Source organism: Chlamydotis macqueenii, chromosome 1 (assembly GCF_036417535.1).
Source record: "Chlamydotis macqueenii isolate bChlMac1 chromosome 1, bChlMac1.mat, whole genome shotgun sequence".
Taxonomy (NCBI): domain Eukaryota; kingdom Metazoa; phylum Chordata; class Aves; order Otidiformes; family Otididae; genus Chlamydotis; species Chlamydotis macqueenii.
In genome coordinates, this window is record NC_141556.1 from 92,716,962 (window position 1) to 92,740,120 (window position 23,159).

General features: G+C 38.2%; 1 protein-coding gene across 1 annotated transcript; it reads left to right on the forward strand.

The window, feature by feature from the left end:
• The first annotated feature begins 105 nt into the window (after window positions 1-105).
• Window positions 106-23,159, forward strand: ATG3 (autophagy related 3). The gene is made up of 12 exons (XM_086761467.1): window positions 106-275; window positions 3,354-3,395; window positions 6,613-6,662; window positions 7,910-7,980; window positions 9,770-9,877; window positions 11,881-11,930; window positions 13,435-13,516; window positions 14,021-14,055; window positions 14,820-14,975; window positions 15,656-15,783; window positions 21,148-21,216; window positions 22,879-23,159. The coding sequence occupies exons 1-12, from the start codon at window positions 204-206 to the stop codon at window positions 22,958-22,960; spliced, it is 945 nt and encodes a 314-aa protein (XP_086617593.1). The 5' UTR covers window positions 106-203; the 3' UTR covers window positions 22,961-23,159.

Here is a 23,159-nt window from a genome sequence, read left to right on the forward strand (position 1 = left end):
TCGTCACACGCGTGCGACCTGAGGGGGGCGGGGAAAAAGCGCTGGGAAGGGCGGGGCGGCGAGTCACGTGACCGGCGGGGAGGGGCGGTGCTGCCGGGGCGGCTGCGGCCGCAGAGATCGTTGGCAGAGGGGCGGGGGAGGCGGCTGTCTTCCTCGCGGGGCTCGCCGGCGGCGGCAGCAGCAGCAGCGGCGGCGGCGGCGGCATGCAGAACGTCATCAACACGGTGAAGGGGAAGGCCCTGGAGGTGGCCGAGTACCTCACCCCCGTGCTCAAGGTGCCGGTCCGCGCGGGAAGCCGGGGCGGGAGGGGGGGTGGGGAGTGTGAAGTGAGAGGAGGCGCGCGCTCTTGGGGGCGTTGGGACCGTTAAGGGCGGGGGAACACCCCTACCTCCCCCCTCCCATCGCGGCGGGGCGGCCGCGGAGCCCTGAGCTGCCGAGGTCGTGGGTGGCGACAGAGCGGCCCCGGCCTCCCCCCCCCCCCCCCCCCCCCCCCCGCCTCCCCGGGGTTTCACCCGCAGTGCGGCCGCTGCCTGCCCCCTGTCGACTCCTTACGGCCCCTCCCGCCTACGCGGGGATTTCCCTGCCTCCCCGGCGGGGGTACGAGGGGCGCCCGACCACCCCGGGAGTCGCTCCGCCTTCCCGGAACCCTGCCTGGCTTTACGCAACCGGCGGAGGGTCTCCCCCACGCCTCGGGGGGCGGTTGTGCTGGAGCAGCCTTGCGGCGGCAAAGCCCTCGGCCCTCAGCCTGTACCGGGGCCTGCGGGATGGAGGGAAGCTGAGCTGGAGCTCACGTCCCTTCAGGGGTGGGGGCATTCACCCCTAAGGGAGGTGCAGGCCTTCGAAGACCAGGTGTTGCTGGTCCCATTGCTCGAGGAATCACTTACACGTTGCTGTTTTCCGTCGAAGTGGCCAAACTTTAACTGATCGCATGACCAGGAGTGGAAATCAAAAGGTGCTTGCGTACTGATAGACTAAACCCTGGTTTCATGAATGCGTTGCAATGGTTATTTTGGGTAAGAGTGCAACTTCTTCAGCTGACATAAAAAAAAAAAAACAACTAGCTACATCTTGCATTTTGGGAGCAGGTATAAAGTTATGTAGCATAGTTTATTTCTGTATCAGCTATATTAATACAAGCCTCTGCACTGAAGTAACTGTAAATAGTAGAAATAGGCTGTTTGGTGAATTGTAACAGTCCGCTTGTTAAGGCAGGCAGCACATCCGTTGTAATTCCTTTTATTGCCTATTTGGGTAGAAACAAATTGTGTTTTTCTGCGGTTGTTAGACTACATCACATCTTCTGCCTCCTATTTACAAATGCTTTTTTACATAAAACCCAGCTTTGTATGTGAATGGTTGTCAGCCGTTCTTTCACTACTGATTTTCACATTTTTCCATGTTTTTGAAAAAATACTTCTACTGTAATTGTTTATGACAGCAACATGACTGCCTGTGGTTTTATGGTGTGACCTTCTATATACCTTGTAGTCTGCAGTGTAGATCTTTGGGCAGAAGACAGTGATACTCAATTATTAATTTATACATACCCTCTGTGGTATATAGTATGCTCTTGCCTGGATAGTGGACCTTTCTAGTGTTGTCCACCAACGTGAGATATATGGGCTGTGGTGAAGGTGTGGCATGGAAAGGTGAAGTGACCTGTTTCCAATAGTACAGTTGCTGTTGCACGACTGATGTAATAGTGGAGGAATTCTTGTGCTCAGATGTACTGTTGGGAGGTGGTAGGAGCAGAACCTCCCACAAATGGGAGGTTATAATATTATGTCTATATGTTCCCTTTACAAGAGGTTAAAATAAATACTCCAACTTGGTAACTTCAGAAAGAAACTAGACCTGTGTCTCTCAATTAGCTTACAGGCCATAGAATCTACAGAGATGAAGAAGTTAACTATTTACCCTCAGGGAACAGAGGATGGATATTTTAGGTATTTTCTTTATGTAATTCCAGAAATACAAGTTTCTGCATGTTGCCTACTGCTTATAGTTCATTTTGAGGTTAAATAGTAAGCTGTCTACGCTGTGCTGTTGCATAACGTGTTATCGAGAATTCTCAGTTCTACAGCAATCCAAATTGCTAAATTAGGGTTGTTTGAGTTTCTTTGATTTCTGTTAACTAGTATATAGTGATGTTATGGTGTTTGTACAACTGCTACTTTGTTTATCTTAATCTTGTTCTTAAATGTCTCTTCTTTAGAAATGAGGGAGAAAGGAAGTAATCAGTATTGTGTGAAACAGGATAGCACAGGTGATGACATGCACCAGGGTGAAGCATCAAGAATAAGTAAGTTAAGCAGTCGCTGATTTTCTTTAATGGTTTATTAATAGTCGAATAGGTTGAAGTTGTAGCCAAAAGTGAGGTACTTTTCAGTTGATGCTTTTAGTCTTGATAGAAAAAAAAAAATCGTTAGTTCTTTAGGGTAAGAAGTTATTCAGTAATTGATGGTGCAAAAACCTGAAAAGAGAGCTATGCTATTGTTGAAATTGTATTCTTCAAAAGTCATTCTTAGATAGCTCTAATGCTGGGGAACAGTAGGTTTCCTTGGTGCTTGAGACTCTTCTGAAGCAAAAAAAAAAAAAATAACAGAAAGAAGTCTGAAACAAAATACACTTACTCTAGATTTGATTATGCTAAAAATGTTGTCTCCTTAAACATCATAAATGTCATATACTTCACTTCTGCATACAGAACTAAATCATGTTGCTGCTTGCCATCTATTCTCTGCTCCATAAAAAAAAAAGTGACAATATGAGAAAATCAAAACTATTTCCATGGGATGCATAATGAAGGCACAGAAATGGGTACCAAAAAAAAGTCGATAACTAAGTCTTTCTACATAACTTTTCCTACCACAGAGAAAAGTTGGTTTGGTCATTCATTTCATGACCATTCTTAACTGCAAAGCCTCATATTGATGCATTGCAGTGCTGTTCAGTGCCGAGAACAGTCTCAGAGTCCTGACTGTGAGAAGCATTGATTCCAGCTGGTTTTCTGTCTCTTACTGGCAAATGTAATCCTGAGTGCCAGGGGTCTTTTCTTCATTGTTGATATAAGTGGCTGTAGCAAAAAAAAAAAAAACAACCTTGTATATGTGATCTTTCTTCATAATACCCCACGTTCTGCCACAAGGAATTTTGTTGGGCCTTACATTATAGGATATGGAAGTAAGCTGCCTGTCAGCCTTGGTAGAAGTTGCCTCCAAGCTGATTCACAGATCTCCGTGGACAGAGCTAGTTCTAAGACAGAAGTTGAGCAGATACTTTTCTTTACCCATCAAGTAGGATACTTTGATTCATCAGCAGAGCTCAAAATTTCTAAACTTTCTTTATTGCAGGAGTCCAAGTTTAAAGAAACGGGAGTAATTACACCTGAAGAGGTAAGTATTTAGAAACATTGAAATATATTTTGAAAGTAATGCTAAATTTTACTCAAAATTACTCTGTTCATCACAAGGAGTTCATGTCTTTGCCAACTAATTAGTGCTTCTTGAAACAATTTTCACAAAGTGGAAATTCTAAATGGCAATTTTACTCTGCAGATGAAGTAGATCAACAGCAGAATTCCTCTTGATGCTTGACATTGGAATGTAGGATGCTTTTTTCCTGTATCATGTCATGAAAAGTTTGTAAGGAAGCTCATGCTGGGTCAACAGCTCTGTTTGTCATGGGAGTTGAGAACTTTAACAGGAATATATTGATTTCAGTAGTCTTGGCTAAGCAACTCAAAGGAAAACTTATCTTGGGAACGGTCCTTGCTTACCTCGCTTGTGTTTCCTTCCAAGGCTCTGGCTAAGGTATGACATATGCTTGTCCACATCAAGCTTGTCCAACAATTTCTGCCCCCTGCCCCAGGGGGGCTCATTTTATTTTGGATTGCTGTGAAGCAGTTCTAGCTTTTTAAGGAGTCTGCTGCAAAGAGAAACAAACATAATTTTTTATTCTGGAATAGTAAAAACACTGATTATGCAGTGCTGCTTTGACTTCCCTGTTCTGCATTTTCTCATATTAAAGTGCTACTGTTCTGAAAATACATTTAGAAAGGTATAAGACTCAATGTTAAGACTTGGGTAGAATGAAAGAAAAATCAGACAGAATGCACAAAGTGAAGATGAGGTGGAAAAAGCTGGAACAAATTATGAGTGACGCAGGTAGATGATGTGAACAGAAATATTTTTCCTGATATTGGTACCTAGCATTTTGTGCTACGTTGCATGGCAAGCAAGCACTTGTGATTTCTCTGATCCAGAAGATTACCACTCAGAAAAACAGGCTTAGCAACATGGTGTTCTGCTCTTCTGATAACCATATATATGTGTGTGTGTAGAAGCGTTTATATATTACATAGTAGTATATTTATAATTAGTCTTTTATATAAAACAAATATACTGTTTACAGAGAAAGTCTAGACGAATGTTCTACTAATGCTTAAACCCTTCTTGATCTGTGGTAGAAAACTTTGCAGTAGTACTGAAAGAAAAGATACTTTCTGTAGAACATAGCAAGAACCGCACAATGTTGAACAGTTTGCAGCCTTTAAACACCAATGAGAGAATGCAAATAGTATGTGTTCTCTGTATAAAGTTACATGCTGATAGGATGAATAAATTTAACCCTTCAAAGCAATAGTCAAGAGAAACAGTTATATGGCAAGATTTAATTTTTTGTTAAATTTTGATGAGGCTGGACCATGGATCTGCTGATTGTCCCTTTAAGTCTTTCCTTTTCCCTGATGATTTCAGTCTTTGTGTGGTAATGATTGCTAAAGAAGAATTGAAGTAATCTATAATGATGCTAGGATGTTGAATGAATTTGGATTTCTTGGGTAAGGAATCTCAATTTAACTGTATTTTAGTCTGAGACGCTGACTATTTTACAGGCTTTGTGGGGTTCCTGTGGCTTGCCTCTGAAGATGAATCAATTAGTGATAAGGCTACAGATGACTCATTAATCAAACTCAACACCTACTCCCTCTTTTCTTATATCTGTGTACTTGATTTAATTTCAACAAATTCTTGCCTGTCATGAATTCTACTAGTTAATGCCTCAGAAAGATAACATCTGTTTTAATTTTATGTGTAAGTACGGGCAAATCTTAAAAGTCTTTCTTTCCAGGACTAGAAGTAAGATTTTGTCCTAAAACTGATCTCTTGCCTCTTTTGCAATATTGATTCAGGTATGAGACAGAATTAATGCTTGAGGAATAGAAAGTGAAACCAGCTAGATAATTATGCTGCCTAAGCTGAAGAAAATGCAAGTGAAATTTCAAGTATTGTTTTAGGGTTTTGCATCCGTTAGACTCATAAAGAACACTTCAATTTTTTTTCATCTTTAATAATATATATTGGCATTGGTGCCATGAACAGTGTTACTGTTCCTTGAACAGAGAATTTTAAATAATTCTGGAGTTTCATGTGTTATTATTATGTAAAGGCTAATGAGTTTTAAACTTCCATGTGTATTGGGAGGGATTGCTGTTTTCTTTAAAGTGAAGACTTCATTTTTACTAGAGACTTTTGTTGGAAAATGGGTGAAAGAAAGCACTTTTGCAGAGGTTAAATCTGTTAATCCATATGCAGAGCATGTTGGGTTGTTTTCCACTATGCTGATATGCCTCGCTTTGGAGAACATGGTGAGAAAATGGCTGACACACTGCAAGCATGTTTTGTCACTCTACACAGCGTCTGGTCAACTAGGAAGTATGTTGTTACAAACTGACATTTTAAGACAAGAAAGCAACTGTAGCAATTGATGTGCCTCTCATTTTCAAAAGTAACTGGTGCAAAGACAACACAAATCACTGTTGTTAAATGCAGGCTTGCCTTTCTCAATTTATATGTACAAAAAATAAAACCAGTGGGTTAAACTTTGCTGGGTGAATTTTGAGTTGGTACACAAGTCTAGCTAGCATGAATTTTCCAGTATCACTTTGAAATAGTAATGTGATTTTTATAAAAGCCTTTATTTCTGATACTAAGAACAACTAGAGTGAAGAATTTTAAAAGCTATTTCTTCAGAACAAGGCTATATGTAAGTTTTGTTAACATCAGTGGTGACTTATAGTGATGCTCATTACTTAAAACATGTCCTGTTTATCCCTATGTTGCAGTTTTCTCATTGGTTCAATGAATTTATGTCAGTCTCACTTTTCTTCTTGCTGCAAAGTGTTTTGAACACAGAAAGCAAATTCAGTATTTTTTTTATATTAAGTTCTTCATTGTTGTTGTAAAACTTTTCACAGTGGCAGATAAAAACAGTTTCTTCATCATAAAGTAAACAATGTTACTGGTCTAGGAAACATATTTTCTTCTTACAAGACTGGTAGGTAATATTACAGCTTTTGAAATTTTATCTGAATTTTCTATTGGGTGTAGTATGCATTTCCTTCAGGTGAAGTTGATTTAGCCTTTGAGTTTTCATGGTTAGCTGAGCAATGGAGTTAAAAGAAAGCATCAAACTGATATAAACAGTTATTACTTAAATAGTTAATCTTTCAAAGGAACGTGCAACTGAAATACTAATATTGAGGGGGGAAAAGTGAGATTGTTTTCTTGTGCTATATTTAACAGGACTTTATTTTTTTTCCTGTCTTAACAGTTTGTTGCAGCTGGAGATCACTTGGTTCACCACTGCCCTACTTGGCAATGGTAAGTAAAATCAAAAGAATTACAGAAAGCTAGCATCCCTGTCTGTGCTTTAATGTTTTTCCATTGGATGCAACTATACAGTTGTCTCGTTTCAGGATAGTACATGGACTCTTGCAGTAAAACTTCTGCTGTTTTTATGATAAAGCTATATTTAAGTCAGGCAAGACTTACTTATTGCTAAATGTAGCAGTAGTTGAGATGCGGACTTGTTTTGAGATTATTTTGTTATGTTTTCCTAAGGCTGTAGGGGAAATAAGCTGGTACTGGGAATGCTTTTGGTGCTTAGCTGCAGTAGCAGTTTGTCTCCCTGAGCTTGTCTTAGTATTGGTGATTGAAAAAGCAAAGGCCACGTCCAACTGGAATTGCTAAGAACTAGTTGTAATACTAGTGTATTTTAGGCAAGTATTTGTTAATTATATTTGTTCAAGTTGGCCCACATCAGATCACTTTGTGCAGTGCTTTGCCCTCAGGAATCCCTTCTCTTTCATGTACAATAAGGCTGAAAATAACGTGCTTTCTCATGTTTTACTGGTGTCTAGCATTACAAAACTAATCAGTTAGTGCCTAGATGGGCAGTTTCTCTGCAGTTGGTATCAGCAAGATTCTTGGCTCTGTACTGGGCCATGAAGAACTGAAGGAGAAATTATTATGCTGGAGTAGTTGTTTCTCACCTTTTTACTGTCTCCTTCAGAGAAGACATGATGTTGAGTCTGGCCTGTGTGCCAGCCAGTTTTGAACAGGCTATTTAGAATGTTACACTCTTACTGCAAACCGAAAACTACTGAAGGTGAAAGTGAATGCTTGAGTAATGTGAGCTTGGCAAAGATTACTTGAGCTCTGATGACTATGGCCATTTTTTGTATTTCTAGAGGAATATTTCTTGCTTTTTCTGAAGTAGCTTTCTATAAACATTTGGGACTGTATTGTTGCTAATCCTAGAAAATTTTATATAGACTAGATTGTTCTGTCAACCTGTCTTTGCTTGGCAATCTCAAAGTGAAAGTAGTTTTTGAAGCAGAAAATAGTTTTTATCCAAGATTCCATAGTTTAGGTGTGGCTGACCCTTTTGACCCCATACCTCTATCAAAGTCTTTGTATAGGCAAAAGTAAAGTCAATAGGAAACAGATTCTGAGAATAGATCAAGAGGCATATATAGAATGTTTCTGATATAAATTGAAAATAGAAGGGTTCTTTTGTTTGCAGATCATGAAATTCTCAACCTTTTATGGTGCACTTCATTTTACAGGGCTTCAGGAGAAGAACTAAAAGTCAAGGCTTATCTGCCAACAGACAAACAGTTTTTGGTAACTAAAAATGGTAAGGCTGAAGTTTAAATACAAGTATTCTTAGGATTGATAGCATACTTGACTGTGCTATCAACTCTACTGATTGTCTGAATTGACAGGGGAAGCAGATACCTTAGACTTTGGATGCTTTGGCTTTGCAATATTAAAAAAAGTTTTTCCTGTACATCTAAAATCTTTTCCTTAGACCAGGTGTTAGTAGGACTTTATAATACTAATGCAACTTGCCTTGCTGAAGTAGAAATAAAGCTTAAACATTATAAACCTTCTTTTCTGTCTTTCCTTTCTCTTGTCCTTAAGCTCGTGTTCAGTCTAAAAGGAAAATGTTTGTTTTCCTCTTTCTGTTGGGAAAACTTGGGCTATTGAAGTGTTCCCAAAATGTCTTTCATGGTGACACAGATACTTCCAATTCAGATATGTAACTAATGTCACTATCCCTTTCAATAACTCTTAATATACAATACAATACTAAATCAAATTTTGATCAGGTTCACAGTTGTATGTATATAATACTTGTGGTTACTACCTTTTTAATGGATAAGAAAGCTAACATCTTGGTGCAACCATAGGGAAACGATTTTTCTCAAGAGATCTTGTATGAAAATGCGTCGAATATAATGCCATTAGATAAACCTTCAGTACTAAGAACAGCCAGAGGAGATTTTTACCTGCACTGTGTTGTGTTTTATACTTTAACTTCACTTGCTGACTTCTGGAGTCTTGCAGTGCACTATCATGGAACAATACTTATAGTAGTGTTGAACAGATTTTCCTAGGATGGTCTTGGTGGCTGGATGGCTAGGTGATCTACTTGGTCTTTTCCCCCCACTTCCAAGATCCCACATTGCTCTGACCTTTTCTAGATCACATTCCAAAATAATGTGTTTCCTGCTCATGGTGAGACATTGGCCTACCACTTCCGTAAAAGTTATGGGCTATGAATGAGGCTGGGAGCCATCTTACGTGCCTCCTTTTGGAAGTCTTTGGAGAACTTCTGTTCGCTGTGATTTTCATGCCCCTCTTCTCCCTTTCTGAAAGGTTGAAGAGCAATCTACAAACTCGGCACTTCATGCAGCGATTGTTTTCTCCACATTAGTAGAAAAGGAGTATTTTTTGCTTAGTCTTTGTTTGATATTGGAAAATGTCTGTTTTGCCTTAATCATATCCACATCCTTTCTTTGACTATTTTCTGAAAACTTTGTATAAATCTGTACTTGAATGGCTCTGTAATGCATATGACTGAAGTTATTCTAAATAACACATTAATTCTAACCTCTTCTAAACTTCCAGATGCTAACTTGTAATTAAACATTCCTAATATATCACTTAAATAGCTTATGCAAACTTTTAGCATAATTTTAAAGACAAATCAGTTCAGGAAACTGATACTAACCCAGGCAAAGTTGTACTTAGACTAAAAGTTGTTTAGCAATGTGAAGAAAACTAATAGGTTGTCTCCAGTTGTTAGCAAATGGATAGGCAGTCTGAGACATGAGAAGTTAATTCTTTTCTATTCCTCAAGAGTTTAGATGAAAGTGCTCTAATGGGTAACAGAAGAATGAACTTTTAAGACCACTGCAAATGTTGTACTGTCTACATGAAATAAAATATCTGGTACAGCACATCAACATATTTTTTTTTTATGTTCCTGCTTTTGCATTTGAAATATAGCTTTAGGATTCCTTAAATAAGAATATGTGAGAGAATACCACATTTCAGAAGGCCTCACAGGATAATTTCTTGCTCAAGCCTGGTTTTATGTAGGAATGACTGCATTCATTTTGTTTTGCAATTTTTTGCAGTGCCGTGCTACAAAAGGTGTAAGCAGATGGAGTACTCAGATGAGCAGGAAGCAATTATAGAAGAAGATGATGGTGATGGGGGATGGGTAGACACTTTTCACAATGCAGGTATTCAAAGTCTTGCTGCAGACTCTGCATTTGTTAATCTGAAAGCTTTTCAGTTTCCATTCTTAGAAAGTAAAATCTTTCTTATATATCAGATACTAGCTGTGTGCTAGTATCTGATCTGGAAAAAATAAGTTACGTTGCCAGCTACCTACTTGATTGGAACGTGACTGCTCAGGTGTATGCATGTATATGCCTGAAACAGGCTACTTTTTAGAGGTGTTGACAATAAATAATTTCAATATTCTCTTACTAAAGTTCTAGGAAGTTATTTTTAAAAATCAGCTGTGTAGTGGCTCATTCCTTAGTAAGGACATCCTCTGAAGAGAATGCTGTTTAAATTGTTTGTTTGAAGAATATACAAATTTCTCTTTTTTAGTAAGATTGCATGTGAAGCATGTTGAGATCTTTATCTTAATGATGACCTCAACTGACTTAATTATTTCAGGGTTTCCTGTTGTGTTGAATTGTTGGATTGAGCTAAAAAGAGGAATCATTAGAAAATAGATATTATCTTAGTATCTGAGGTCACAGGGGGAAGTGGGGCAGGGGGAAAAGGCACTAAAAAATAAAATATTGTTAAATACAGAGATAAGAGTGGGAGATGATCCTTTTTTACACAAAGTCCTTAGATGAGCTGCTTACATGAATCTATCTCATTAGTTTTTCTAGCACAGCCTCCTATAAGTTCTTTTGTTCTTTTCTAAGAGTTGGCAGTTTTATTAGTTTTATTCTGTTTCTTGATGTTCTATCATAAGTTAATAAAATTCTGTCTTTCAATTATGTTTTCTCCACCATTTCCAAACCTAGAAGGTACTCCACTCAGTCCTTACTTTCTCTGGTGTAAATTTGTTGCTTTAATGTGGAAGAAGTTCTCTAAATAGTTCAGCTAGGGAGAAAAAGGATGGGAGAACATGCCTTTTGTTTCTGTAGATGTACATTTTTTCATCACTGGCGATTCTTAAATGTATTGCAATTCATAAGTGAACACCCAACACCAAAGAAATCGTTTGACATAGCTTTGTCATATCCTTGAATTAAGGATGCATTATCCATCCCTGCTGTGGGTAGACTCCTCTGCCAAGTTTTTCTTTTTAGGGTTGGCTGGTTTGGGCACCATGCTGTGGCAGCACAACTATAAGACTCTGACTAGACCTGGCCAGGTCTCCAAACACTGTTAAAGGAGATAAAAAAAATTGTTTCCACCCATCTGTGTAGGTGTCCTTTATAACACCACTTTTTCTGGTAGGAAGAAAGTACGTAAAAGATCACACAGCCACTAGAAATGCATTGTTTCCAAGCAGTGTTCAGCTGGCACTCCTTTTCTTTAAACATTTATTGTGATGAGCAGTTACTTGATTACAGATTAATTCTCCGTAGTGATGTAACTTATTTTCAGCTGAAGAATTAATGAGATAAATGTGCTGTGGCAAAGCAGAATATTGTCATGTGTATCCCAAAGAGTACTGGGTGAGAGCTGCAGTAAACCTAGAACGCTAATGGGGACGAACTCAAGAGTTAATGCTATTGTGATTTGGGATGATTTTTACCTTCACATCCTCTCAGCTAAAAGCATTGAGTGTTCTGCTACATTACACTTTGTCGTGAACGGCTTGCTTTCAAGGTGCTCAGAAATATTAATACATGTCTTGCTCATGAAGTTGAGTTCCATTATTCTGATGTGAATGCCTATCCTGAACTCACTTTTATGCAAAAAAAAAATCCTTAAAATAAAAATCCAAATTACTTTGCAGTGTTCCATCAACAAAACTTGTATGACATGCAAGAGCTGTGCTGTTGTGCTCCATGTTACTGACAGGGTTTGTATATGGATGTCCAGCACCAAGCACGCTACCAATACCAAATAAACAGCCCTGCAAATATCAAAATTGTTGTGAGATGTAACTTGGGAAGATCATATGCTGCTTTCTGAAATCTCTTTCTGTAATATTCTGTGGCAAAGAAACAAGCTTTTTTTTAACCCAAACTTCTTGTTCAATTAACAGGTATAGTGGGTGTAACAGAAGCAGTTAAGGAGATCACACTAGACAGTAAGGTACTTGTTTCTAAACTTTCCTCTTGCTTTATTACAGGACCTAAAGGTAATAGAAGTCTTACCTGCAGCGATCTTGTACTACCTGAGAAAGATTAAAATATACTTTGTCACTAGATGTGTTGCAGATATACATTGACCTTCAGAGCCCATGATACTAGTCAGAGCACGCGCATCTCCTTATTACTATGTGTTTACTGAGGCAATGTTCATTTTGGAAGTCTTTAGCCAGTTTACTCTTGTGCCAGGCTTCTACAAACTGAAAATGAAGGGTTTTTGACAGTGCTACTGCACCTTTGTGTCTCAAGAAACTAATGTTCGGATATCCAGCGTAAAGAAATTCTTATATGGAAAAGTAATGTAGGGATTGAAAAGATTTCTTGGTAATCTTTAACTACTACAAGCAGGGTTTTAACACATTTGGTCCTGTTTGACAGTCTCATGCTCTCAAGTTTAGAAGTAATAAAGCTGTTTAAACATATAAATCTTTAAAAGTAATCAGTTTCTGCACTTTTCCAAAAAGTTGCTATGCAGCAGGAACCAAATCTGAAACTTAAGTCCTTAGGAAACTGAGAACAGTTGGAAGTACTTGAAATGGAAAGGTGTAGGCTAACATGTTTAAGAAATGTGGAGAAAGTCAGAGACACACAAAATGCTACTGAAGATAAGTTGGTTGCTAAAGTGGAGTTCTGTCTGTGCGCTTTGAGAGTTTGTTAAAACTATCCAAGCACAAGGCTTTGGATTCTAAAATTAGGGGAGAAAAGAATGGGCTGCTCCATGCTACCGCACAATTTTAAACACCTCAAAATGCTGTTGATATGATGAACTGTGAAGTACATATATTTCAAGTGGGACTGTGCTGAACATAATAAAAATACTGCTTTTTCACAAGTTGGTAACATAATGGTGGAAAAAGCAATAAGGAATACCTAAAGGTGATCACTGTTTCTATGAAACACAATACGTGGAGAATGTTATTGTGATTTATAACTACTGTTGTGTGTTACGAATTTTATTTCACTTCTACTATATTCTATATAGAAAAACTTGCTTGTTGTACAGTCCATAATTTGTTGGACCACAGGTTCAATCCAGAATGTCAAGTCTTTTTCTGCTAATGTTCTATTTGACAAAGCACTTTACAACAATGTTTAGTCATATCTGTTTATTCATTGCCTTTTATTTGAGATAGCTGGATTTTTTTACAAGAAATTGTGGGCTGTTTAACACTGTATTTTTTCTTCTTTGCTAAGCAATTCAATCATTCCAGATTATAAAGTCTAAGAAGAACTTCTTAGCAGATTTTTAGTGTTATACTAGGGTTTTGAAACTAGCTTGGTTAATAAGCAAATATTTGAGTTCAGGATAGTTCTTCTTAATATAACGGAAATTATTTTTCTGGTTTGATGTATATATTGACTGGACTTATACCTTAAATTTGCTGGGGCTCTTAAGCTGTGTAGATGCATTAGTCTTTAAAGCGGTATTTTCAATTTAACTTCTAAAGGATAATATAAAAATACCAGAATGTTCAGCATCTTGTGAAGATGATGATGAGGAAGATGAAGGAGAAGCTGCAGACATGGAAGGTATTTCCTTGAATTAGGCGGGGTGTGCTTTATTTCAGGCCTTTAACTGCAGCAGTACATTCTAAGAAAACACTGCTCACTCCCTTTCATGGAATGCGTGCTGAAAAATTCAGCAGGCATATTCTCTTTATCATCTTTTGTATGGTCTTTGTGATGCATGTTTACTTTAACTTGTGTGCTGAAGCCTGCATGAATTTTAGTGACTGGGAAATTAATTTGGGTAGCAGAACAGATCCAAGCAAGCAAAAATTGGAGATTTAGCATGGCTTCCTTCCTGCTTCATACCTACACTTCTCAATCTGCTTACTTAAAACGACTTAAAGATTACTCATCATATACTTACTGTATCTTAGTTAAACTTGTACTTAAAAGGTATAGTCTGGTTTGGGCATTGGAAAGTCAACCTGAATAAAACATCTTTAGATACATGTACATTTGTTATGATTCTATTCTATGATAACTAGCTACAAGCTAAACGTAGAATTTTGTGGGTCTTCTTTGCAGAGTATGAAGAAAGTGGGCTACTGGAAACAGATGATGTGAGTGAACAGTTCTCTGTCTTGTCTTTTACAATGCTTATCACCTATATGAGCACAAGCAAAGTAAAAATGATAATAACAAATGGTTGACATATCAAGCTTGTTATGAGCAGTGGGATTACTGAGTGTGATTTCTTATGGATTTGTCTCTTGCCAACCTACTGCAGTAACCTTAATTCTTAAGTCCTTGAAGATTTTGATCAGGGTAATTTTGTGGTTTTTTCTGATCTCTCTCACTGTGCTTAAAGTGCTGTATTCACAAGAGATAATGAATGCATTGGTTGTTGTTGAGGCTTAGATGTGGAGAATAAGTGGCTTATAGGTTCAATAGATTACACTGATGCAGCAGACTGTCATGAGAGACAACAGAGGGGATCGTTATTTGTGGTACTCTGCTAAGGTCTTAATGAAACCTGCATGAGCTGAGACCTCTACCTTCTGGATTTAATTAGAATTGTCTATTGGATTCAAAAGTTATTGGTGAAGGAATGGAGAGGCATGTGACAATGCAGTTGCATGCCTCCTTAAGAAATAGGACCTTTTTTAAAAAATAAAAAAACCTAACAAAAAAAAAAACTTAGTGGGAGAGAAATTGATACTCCTCCTAATTTAAAGATAAAAAACAAACCCCCAAAGCCTATTTTTTTAACTGTTTACTTAAGAACATTAATTTCAGTTTTACAGCTTTATTTAACTACTTAAGATGGGAAAGGAGGGAACCCAAACAAGACTATGCTAATGTTGTCATTTTTACCTTGAACCAGGCAACGCTTGACACAAGACAGATTGTAGAAGCTAACAAAGCTAAAGTTGATGTTGGAGGGGAAGATGCTATTCTACAGACTAGAACTTACGATCTCTACATCACTTATGACAAATATTACCAAACTCCAAGGCTCTGGTTATTTGGATATGACGAGGTATATGAGCTGTGTTGGTTTTATTCCCCACTTCTGCGAAATCAGACTCACCGTGTCAAATAGCAAGGCTATTTTGTTGCTACTTACTTATTCACAATGGAAATTTAAAGGGAAAAAATTGTGAGAAAATCATTACACAGTCAGGGTTCCAGACAGGACTTACGGTACTTGCAAGAAGTAGGAATGATTTTACTGAAAATTGTACTTGGTAACCAAGCACATCTGGAAGGAAGGAACTCATGCTCTGTCATTTGAGTTTGTTAGCTCTGTAGAGCTAGTAATAACCCCAGTAAACTTGGTCAAGCAAGCAGGTATGTGTTTTCATGATCTTCAGAGGGAGAGGATTAGACAAATCGCTCTTCCCTTTAATGACTAAGTTTCTTGAGTTAAGGTTCATTGGGGCTTATGGCTCAAATACCTAGATGGGAACCTAGATACTTCTCAAATATATTGACTTTACCACTCATCTGGTATATTGAAACCAAAAATTTGTGCAGTACTATTTCTACACCATATGGATTTTAACACACGGTTCTTTCAGTGTACCTTCAGAACTGTTGTATATTATGTGCTTGTCATTTATGATGCTTCATCTGTTAATGACGATAGAATTGCTGAGAAGGAACAAAAGATTCTTTGTTAGTGATGCTTTTGTTCTCATGTTCCTTTTTCCCATATAGCAACGGCAGCCTTTAACAGTAGAGCATATGTATGAAGATATTAGTCAAGATCATGTCAAGAAAACAGTGACCATTGAAAATCATCCTCATCTTCCTCCACCTCCCATGTGCTCAGTTCATCCATGCAGGTAAGTCTTAGTTTCTGATCTGATTCAGCATGCAGACACAAGACAATTCACTGATCTACGTTCAGGTCCTCTGGACGCATTTCCACAGTTGTCTGCAATAGCAGTCTGTTAGCTTCTGAGGCAGTATGAATGGAAGATATGAGTGATTCTCTGAAGTCACTCCAGCGCTCACGGCCACAAGTGTATCTGGCAGTTAGAGCTATCTTCTCTCTGCTCACCTTGTTTTTCCTTCACTTTCCTATGAACTCCAGAAGATGGCAGACTACTAGAACTCTATAAAAGAAAGTTGTCCTATGCTTTCATTTGCAGCTTTTTTAGGAGGGTAAAGTATAATATAGATGTTGGGAGCAGAAAAAGCTATTTGAACATGAACTAACTCTTTCTTATTTTGTGATAACTACCTTCTGCTCCCCTAGAAGTCCTTGAAATTTTACACTGATAAATAGAGATTAATTGCCACACTGAAACATTTGTTGCACACAAGTGCAAAACACACTTGTATTTTTAGGGTCTTTTCTGTTGCATTTTCCACATTTCTCACCCAAGACATAGGGAGTCTATAGTTTGACTTGCTGCACAGATATTTTTTCTAGGCCTTTGAGAGGTGCCTTTTGACTTAGATGTTGGTCCTAACATCCTTTTAGATGTCTTAGTGATACAGAGCCAATACCTTAAACAGTGTAACTCCTCAGCTTTTTGATAGTATAAAATTCTTAGAGATACAAGTTTGGGCTTTTATCTCACTTTTTAAAAAAGACATGCTTTCTAGTCTTGCTTTTTATATATATATATATATATTTTTTTTTTTTAAACACCAGATTGTCGCTTTAAGTCTTGTAATTTCTTTTGACTTCAGGAAGCACATCTGGGATCCATGTCACTAGCTGAGATGTCAAATAATCAGCTTTTGTTGACCAGCTTGTGGTAGTTTTGCAGACTCAAAACATCCTTGTTTCTGGTTTAGTAATTATTTTAATAAGATTAGTCTTGGGAAGGGTACACCATTTTAGAGAGAGAGCAAAGTAGCTTTGTACCAAGTGGTTTATGGTTACTTTTGATCTCATTGTGAGGATGATGTATATTCATGGGCTTTGTAAATTTATATCTTGTGTTTCTGCCAGTTCATAGTTCTTTAACTACTGCTTTAAAACAGTCTTTGCTTTCACCAAGCAGTTAGGCTTATATCTGGACAATATTGAGCAGAGAAGCTATTGTACAACAGGAAATAGCTTTTTCGTCAGTATAGCTGTCTTGTAGAAAATGTTAAAGTGGTAAAGTTTATTGTTGGTCTTTAAATCCTCAGGCTTAAGTCTACAGTAACACAATAGACCTGTGAAAATGTCAGTCTTGGTGCTCCAGAGCAGTACAGGAAGCAGATCCTAGAGAACTGTTAGGAAAAGAATAAAGAACAGAACAGAAAACAGCATAAGGCCTCTATTAATCTGTGGGACCACCCACATGTTGAATACTGTAGTACAGCTCTGGTCATCTGTTCTGTAGTCTGTGAGATGAAGGAAGACTGAAACTGGAAAAGATATAGAGAGGCTGTCCAGGATAACTGAGGTTATGAAGCTCTTTCCCATAAGAAATCATTGAATAACCTGAGAACCTTCAGCTTTGGAAAAGGCAGCTGAATGGGGAGTTACGATTTCAGTGACCTTCATCATGAATGGTGATCTTCATCATGAAGGTGAAGTAATGGGTGTTCAGTTTTCCCTAATACTAAAACTGATGGTACTGAATGCTACTTGCTGCCAGCATGTTCAAAGCCAGAAAAAAAAGGATTAAACTCTGCACGTAGCACCTAATTAAACTAATTATTTATTTAAGCAATATGATGTTAATGAAATAAAAATTTATCAAGAGTTGCTAAAAGTGAAGTTATCAGAATGCTCCAGAATTAGAAAGTCCCTGGGTTGCATACTGCTGGAAACTAGTAGTACTTCGGGGAAAGCGTTACTAGGTGCTTGCTCTGGTCTCTTTCTTGAGCACGTACTATAAGGTAATAAGCAGGATGAGGTAGACCTTTGGTTTGATCCAATAAAGTATTCTTATACTTTATGTGAACATCTCGGTCTTAGTATGTCGACCTGTTAGTGACTTTGTCTTATTGTTTGCAGTCTGTAGGGTTTTGAACAAAAAAAATGGATGCGGCTTTTTGTGCAACTAGTGTTTTTGAAGGTGTGTCAGATGGGAGGCTTCACAGCCTGACTAGGAAGATAATTAATAGAAGAAAAGGAGGAAAAACCTGAAGCTAAGGCTTAATTCGGTGATTGCTGGAAGCCTTGCTAATAAATTGGTTGGGAAGAAGCTCCAGTTGATGTATGCAGGCTGGGAGGGCACTCTCAGAAGAAACAAAGACCACCAGATATTTGGGCTTGACAACTCTCACTGACTAGGTAGACCTGTAGGTTTCATACTGAACTATGGGTGTCATGTAATCTGCTTAATTTTGCAAACACCTTTGCAGAGTAAGAACCAATTTAATGCTGGTCTGTGAATTTGGATTGAGCGTCTTCATGGGTGAGGGCTCTGTGTGCATGTTTTCACTTCTTCCTCTGAAACCACGGAAGTGCCAGTGCTTTTGTTATGTAATCCATATCTACACTCGAAGAAATGGTTTGCATCATGGCACTTGTTCCAATTAGTCTTTTAAGTATGAAAGAGATTATTGGTATCACAGTGAGATAGATTTGTTGGTAGTCATAAATGTGGATGAAACTGTCTACTCATTCTTAAAAAGCAGTCTAGCTGACCGGCAACTGCTTAACATCCGAAAGATTTGAAAAGGTCATCTTGAGACTGGGAAGAAAGAGGCTAACAGTGTATGTAAAAATGGAGGTTTTAAGTATGCTCTCTTATTCTCTGAGGTGAGCTATTAATTTTCTTGAATTGGTAAGGTGAACAGCTAACAAGATCTGGGCTTCTGAGGTGAAAAACAGTAGCCGAGAATGTTGGTTTGTTCTTAATTTACTTAGGAAGTACCAGTGTAACAGCTAGCTCTGCTGCTGTTGCTTCCGTGCACGTTGCAAGAATTGTGTAATGTAGGGTATTTGGATGGTCCTAAACGTATTTGGCTGTTTTTTGTGACGTGTGTCTCCCGATGTCATGCGTCAGAGAAAGGAAAGAAACAGCAGTGGTGTGCCACTGTCAGCTGCTTGAAATGGCTTCTATTTTGAGTAAGTAGTTGAAACTTTTCATCTTGCAGCTCGACTGTAAGTTTTATTTCTTGTCAGCATTTTTATGGTACTAGGAGGAACATAGTCAGCTTCCTCATTAATTGCCACAAACTGGTTTAATCACAATTCCTGACTTCTTAAACGCTGGTGTTATGAAGGGACTATTAAACTAGTTAACTACTAAACACATTTACAATTAGATCTGAATTACTTGCATTAATTCCAAGGGCTTATTTTTCCTCTATTTCAGTATAAATGGTGATATGCTTCTGAGCTTTTTTTCCTTCTTATGTACTCTAAATATCTGCAGGGAAGTGACTAGAGGCATCTGCAAGGATCAGTGAACTGTAGATCTTAAGGTTAACTGACTGTTGCGGATTCTGAATGTTTCTCCTAATGACATTTGTGGGTTTTTCCATACCTGTCTTATTGTGTGTGAGCAGTTACAGACACTGAATCAAATTGATAGGTTTTGTTTTTTTTTTTCTTGAAAGTACGCTGTCCTGAAGTCTTGCATTTTACCCTCTGTTATAGAAGCTTATAGTTGTTAACTACAACTGAAAGTCTTGTGGATAGCCTTTTATCTCTATGAACCGCAAGGGACTGGGCAGGGCTGGGTACGGATATGGCATGTGTTCTGCAGGGGCATCATGAGGATCCAGAACTGGAATCAGCTGTGAGGGTTAGCTGATTTGCAAAGACCAACGGCACAGCAAATGACAAATGCTGACCTTTAGTATTTCCCCAGACTTGCATGTTCCTGTTTACAATGTGTCTTGGTAACTTTGCAACAACTTCCTTCCTTGTGTTTCCGGTTGCTGGCAGCACAAATAATTTTGGAGGTAATTACTAAATGCTGATGACTGGTCAGCTATTTAGATTTGCATAATGGTATCAAAGTATGGTCAGAAAGTTATACAAACTCCGCTTACCACCATTCCTTGTTCTCAATAGGCACACAGGTTGTTTCAGGACAAGTATTTTAAATTACTGCTCTTCAAGAGCTTGCAGTGTTGTGTAGGTGGATGTCCACAGCCCTATATGATCTCACTGATAAAGATTGCCTACAGAATAATGAATTTAAAACAAAGCTGAAGTATAGATAAAAGTAAGATGAGTTATACAACCTGGGAGTTTGTTTTAAAAATATATAAATAAAACATCAATTAACCATACAGTGGTTCTCCCTTCTGATTTGGTATGTTCTTCATCTTGTGGTTTGTGAACTGTAGGAACTATCCTGAACACAATACCATTACTTCTGAATTGTAACTCGTCATTAAAAGATTTGAAGTCTTCATTATTGGAGATATTCAAAACCAGACGGGGCAGGGTCCTGAGCAACCCGTTGTAGTTTACTGCTTATTGAGCAAGGAAGGTTGGACTAGATGACAACCAGTCTCTCTCAACCTCAGCTGTTCTCTGATTTCTTGTTATATTCCCAGGATCAGCTTTGTACACAAATGTTTGTGTGGTTCATAGTAGGTCTGGTATGCCACTGATGACTTAATGTCAAAAAACAGAGACCTGAGGAAATGCTGTCCTGGTTTACAATAACAGAGTCATGTGAGAGAAGAAGCTAGCTTAGAAACTGTTGATCTGTTGTAGAACCCAAGTTACTGCCAGAGAAAGTTTCCATACCCTAGGTACAGTTCTAAATCTATGCAGGGTTAGTTTAGCCTGCCTTTGCTAGGAAACTATGAATTGTTTAAGTGTTCGACACATCTTTAAATTCTACAAATTTAAGAGTGCAGTAGAGGCAGCTAAAATGTTGCAGCAGTTTCTAAGCATCTTCTTCAGGGGTCGTCTGGGAACTTCTGGTGGTTTGCAGCTCGTGAGGATTACCTTCTGGGGACTTGGTCGCTTCTTTCGGTACTTGGCAATTAACAGTTATAGTAGGGACAAGCAATATGTATTGACTCTCATTATGACATTCTGTCTACACTGTAGCACAGAACATTTATCACTTTCCTAATGAGTATAAGGAGCTGGCAAATGATGTTACATTTATAACTTCCAGTTACTTGTTTTTTCCATAGTAAACTGAAAGTTTCCTTTTGCTGCTTCTGAAATGAATAGTTCAAAATTATTTAATTTGCACAAAACCTAATCTTACTGAGATGAAGAGGGAGTTACTTTTTTTTTTCCTTTTAAATATTTTCACTGTTTCTGATCTGTTTTTCAGGCATGCAGAAGTCATGAAGAAAATAATCGAGACTGTTGCAGAAGGTGGGGGAGAACTTGGAGTTCACATGTATCCTTTTTTATTACTATGCTTAGAGATTTTTTGTAGTGTAAGGAGCTGTTGCCTACAGGGTCCCTAAACTGGTAGGCAACTGTGTGTGGAAGCAATAAACAACTGCTTGTGTTAACTTAACTAGAGTTCTGAGATGAACTCCTTTGTGCAAACCGACTCTGTTAAGTTGTTGCGGGGCGGGGGGGGGGGGGGGGGGGCGTGCAGAGAAGGTGGTAGGAGCAATGGGGAAAATAGGTAGTTTTGAAGGGGCAGGATTGAGCCCTTGTTTGTAGGGTTGTGAATGGAGTAGCTGTGAGTCTGAAACTGAGATCCAGTCTAGGAGGATGAGGCTGGAAGTTCATAGACTCTGGCCAGAATGTAATCACTCCTCTTGGTACAGCAGCTTCTGTGTTAGATTTGAATCTGAGATTTGTTTCTGGAAGGTGTAGAGGTCCCATTATTCTCCGCTCTGCATGTAAGCAATATCTTGGTAAAACATTCAACTGACAAAAAAGCAATGAAAAATACTGAAACCATTCTGAACATCAATATCAAATGCCTCACAATCAGAATTTTCTTTTAGCAAGGTGATAGATCTTAGGTATGCTTTGTAGTAATTGATATTATGTTTTCTGACTGAAGTAACCTCCATGTTAGAAACAAGTGTATCCTTTCAAAATAGTGTTCTTTTACTGCTATACAGCAAGCAAGGGGAGATTACCAAGCAGCTACATGCTCGGAATCAGTAAAATTCTCATTCACTGTATAAGTAGAGATAAGCAGCAAGCAAGTGAAATAGAACTGGAAAATAACTTTTCTGGCAAGGTAGTTGAAGTCTTCTACTCCTCAATAGTTAGTAGTAGTTTATTTTCAAGATTTTGAGTGCTTAACAAATTGAGGCATTTTTAACAGGCAATTTCTTACCTGAATGTCGTGTAGTTTGTGTTTGTCAAGGAATGGTCCATGAGACTGACATGCCAAAATAGTAGGGTTTACTTATATGCAGCACCAATGTAACTTACTTGTCAGTTGTAAGTAGTGATTTATTTTAATTTTTTGGTTCACTGTCTGCCTCAGTCCAAATGGACACACACTTTAGTTTATAATTATCCAATGTACTCCAGACTGCAGATTCAGGCTCAACATGCATTTGAAGGTGATATACACGAGGGAGATGAGGAAGGTCTCCTCTACAAAGGCAGACTTCTCAGCTTAGCTACTTTCCCTTATCAACAGGAAGGAGCTCTTTCAAAGGATGGTTCAGAACAGGAACCTATTTATTTTCCTGAAACACTGAGGAGCAGCCTACTTTCCCTGGAACTACAGGAAGGTAGCTAGGGATCAGCCTTACTAGGTGCAATTTACCTTGGCATTTGTTAAGAATAAATATTAAGTATGCAAATAGGATTTTTAAATGTTTGAGTGGTGTTTGTAAGATACATTAAAAATAACTCTAGTTTCCTGCTTTAACATAAACCAGGAAGGTCTGTATGTTTGGGCAAGCATCACATATCATTACCAGAGTTCTGCTGTATTAATTTCCCAGTCTCTAACTGTAGAATTACTAGGTGTTGTTTTCCTATTAGCAAGAAATACTGTTGAGCAGATCATTGAATGTGACTTCTGCTTTGTTTTACAGGATTTCTAGCTATTACACGTTTTCTTTAACACGAAACTCAGGTACCTTCTTATTTTCTTGAAATTTGTACAGGCGGTCATTCCAACGATAGAATATGACTACACGAGGCACTTTACGATGTAACTAAAATAAGATATGTCCTCCTCTAATTATCAAATCTTTTTTTAAATAACCCATCCATGTGACACAACAACATTATACACAATTTCTGTAACTAACCTTTTATCAAGTTGATGCATTAAAATAAAATGTTCCATTACCAGCCTTTTTAATAAAAATCTTTGTGTGTAATATAAATAAATCACTTTCATTCCAATACTGA

What these genes read in the sequence shown, in the direction of transcription:
- ATG3 (XM_086761467.1), top strand. Translation starts at nt 204, where the DNA reads ATGCAGAACGTCATCAACACGGTGAAGGGGAAGGCCCTGGAGGTGGCC. An exon ending in ACCTCACCCCCGTGCTCAAG is followed by an intron (nt 276 to 3,353) that starts GTGCCGGTCCGC and finishes TCTTTATTGCAG; the next exon opens with GAGTCCAAGTTTAAAGAAAC. An exon ending in GGAGAACTTGGAGTTCACAT is followed by an intron (nt 21,217 to 22,878) that starts GTATCCTTTTTT and finishes CACGAAACTCAG; the next exon opens with GTACCTTCTTATTTTCTTGA.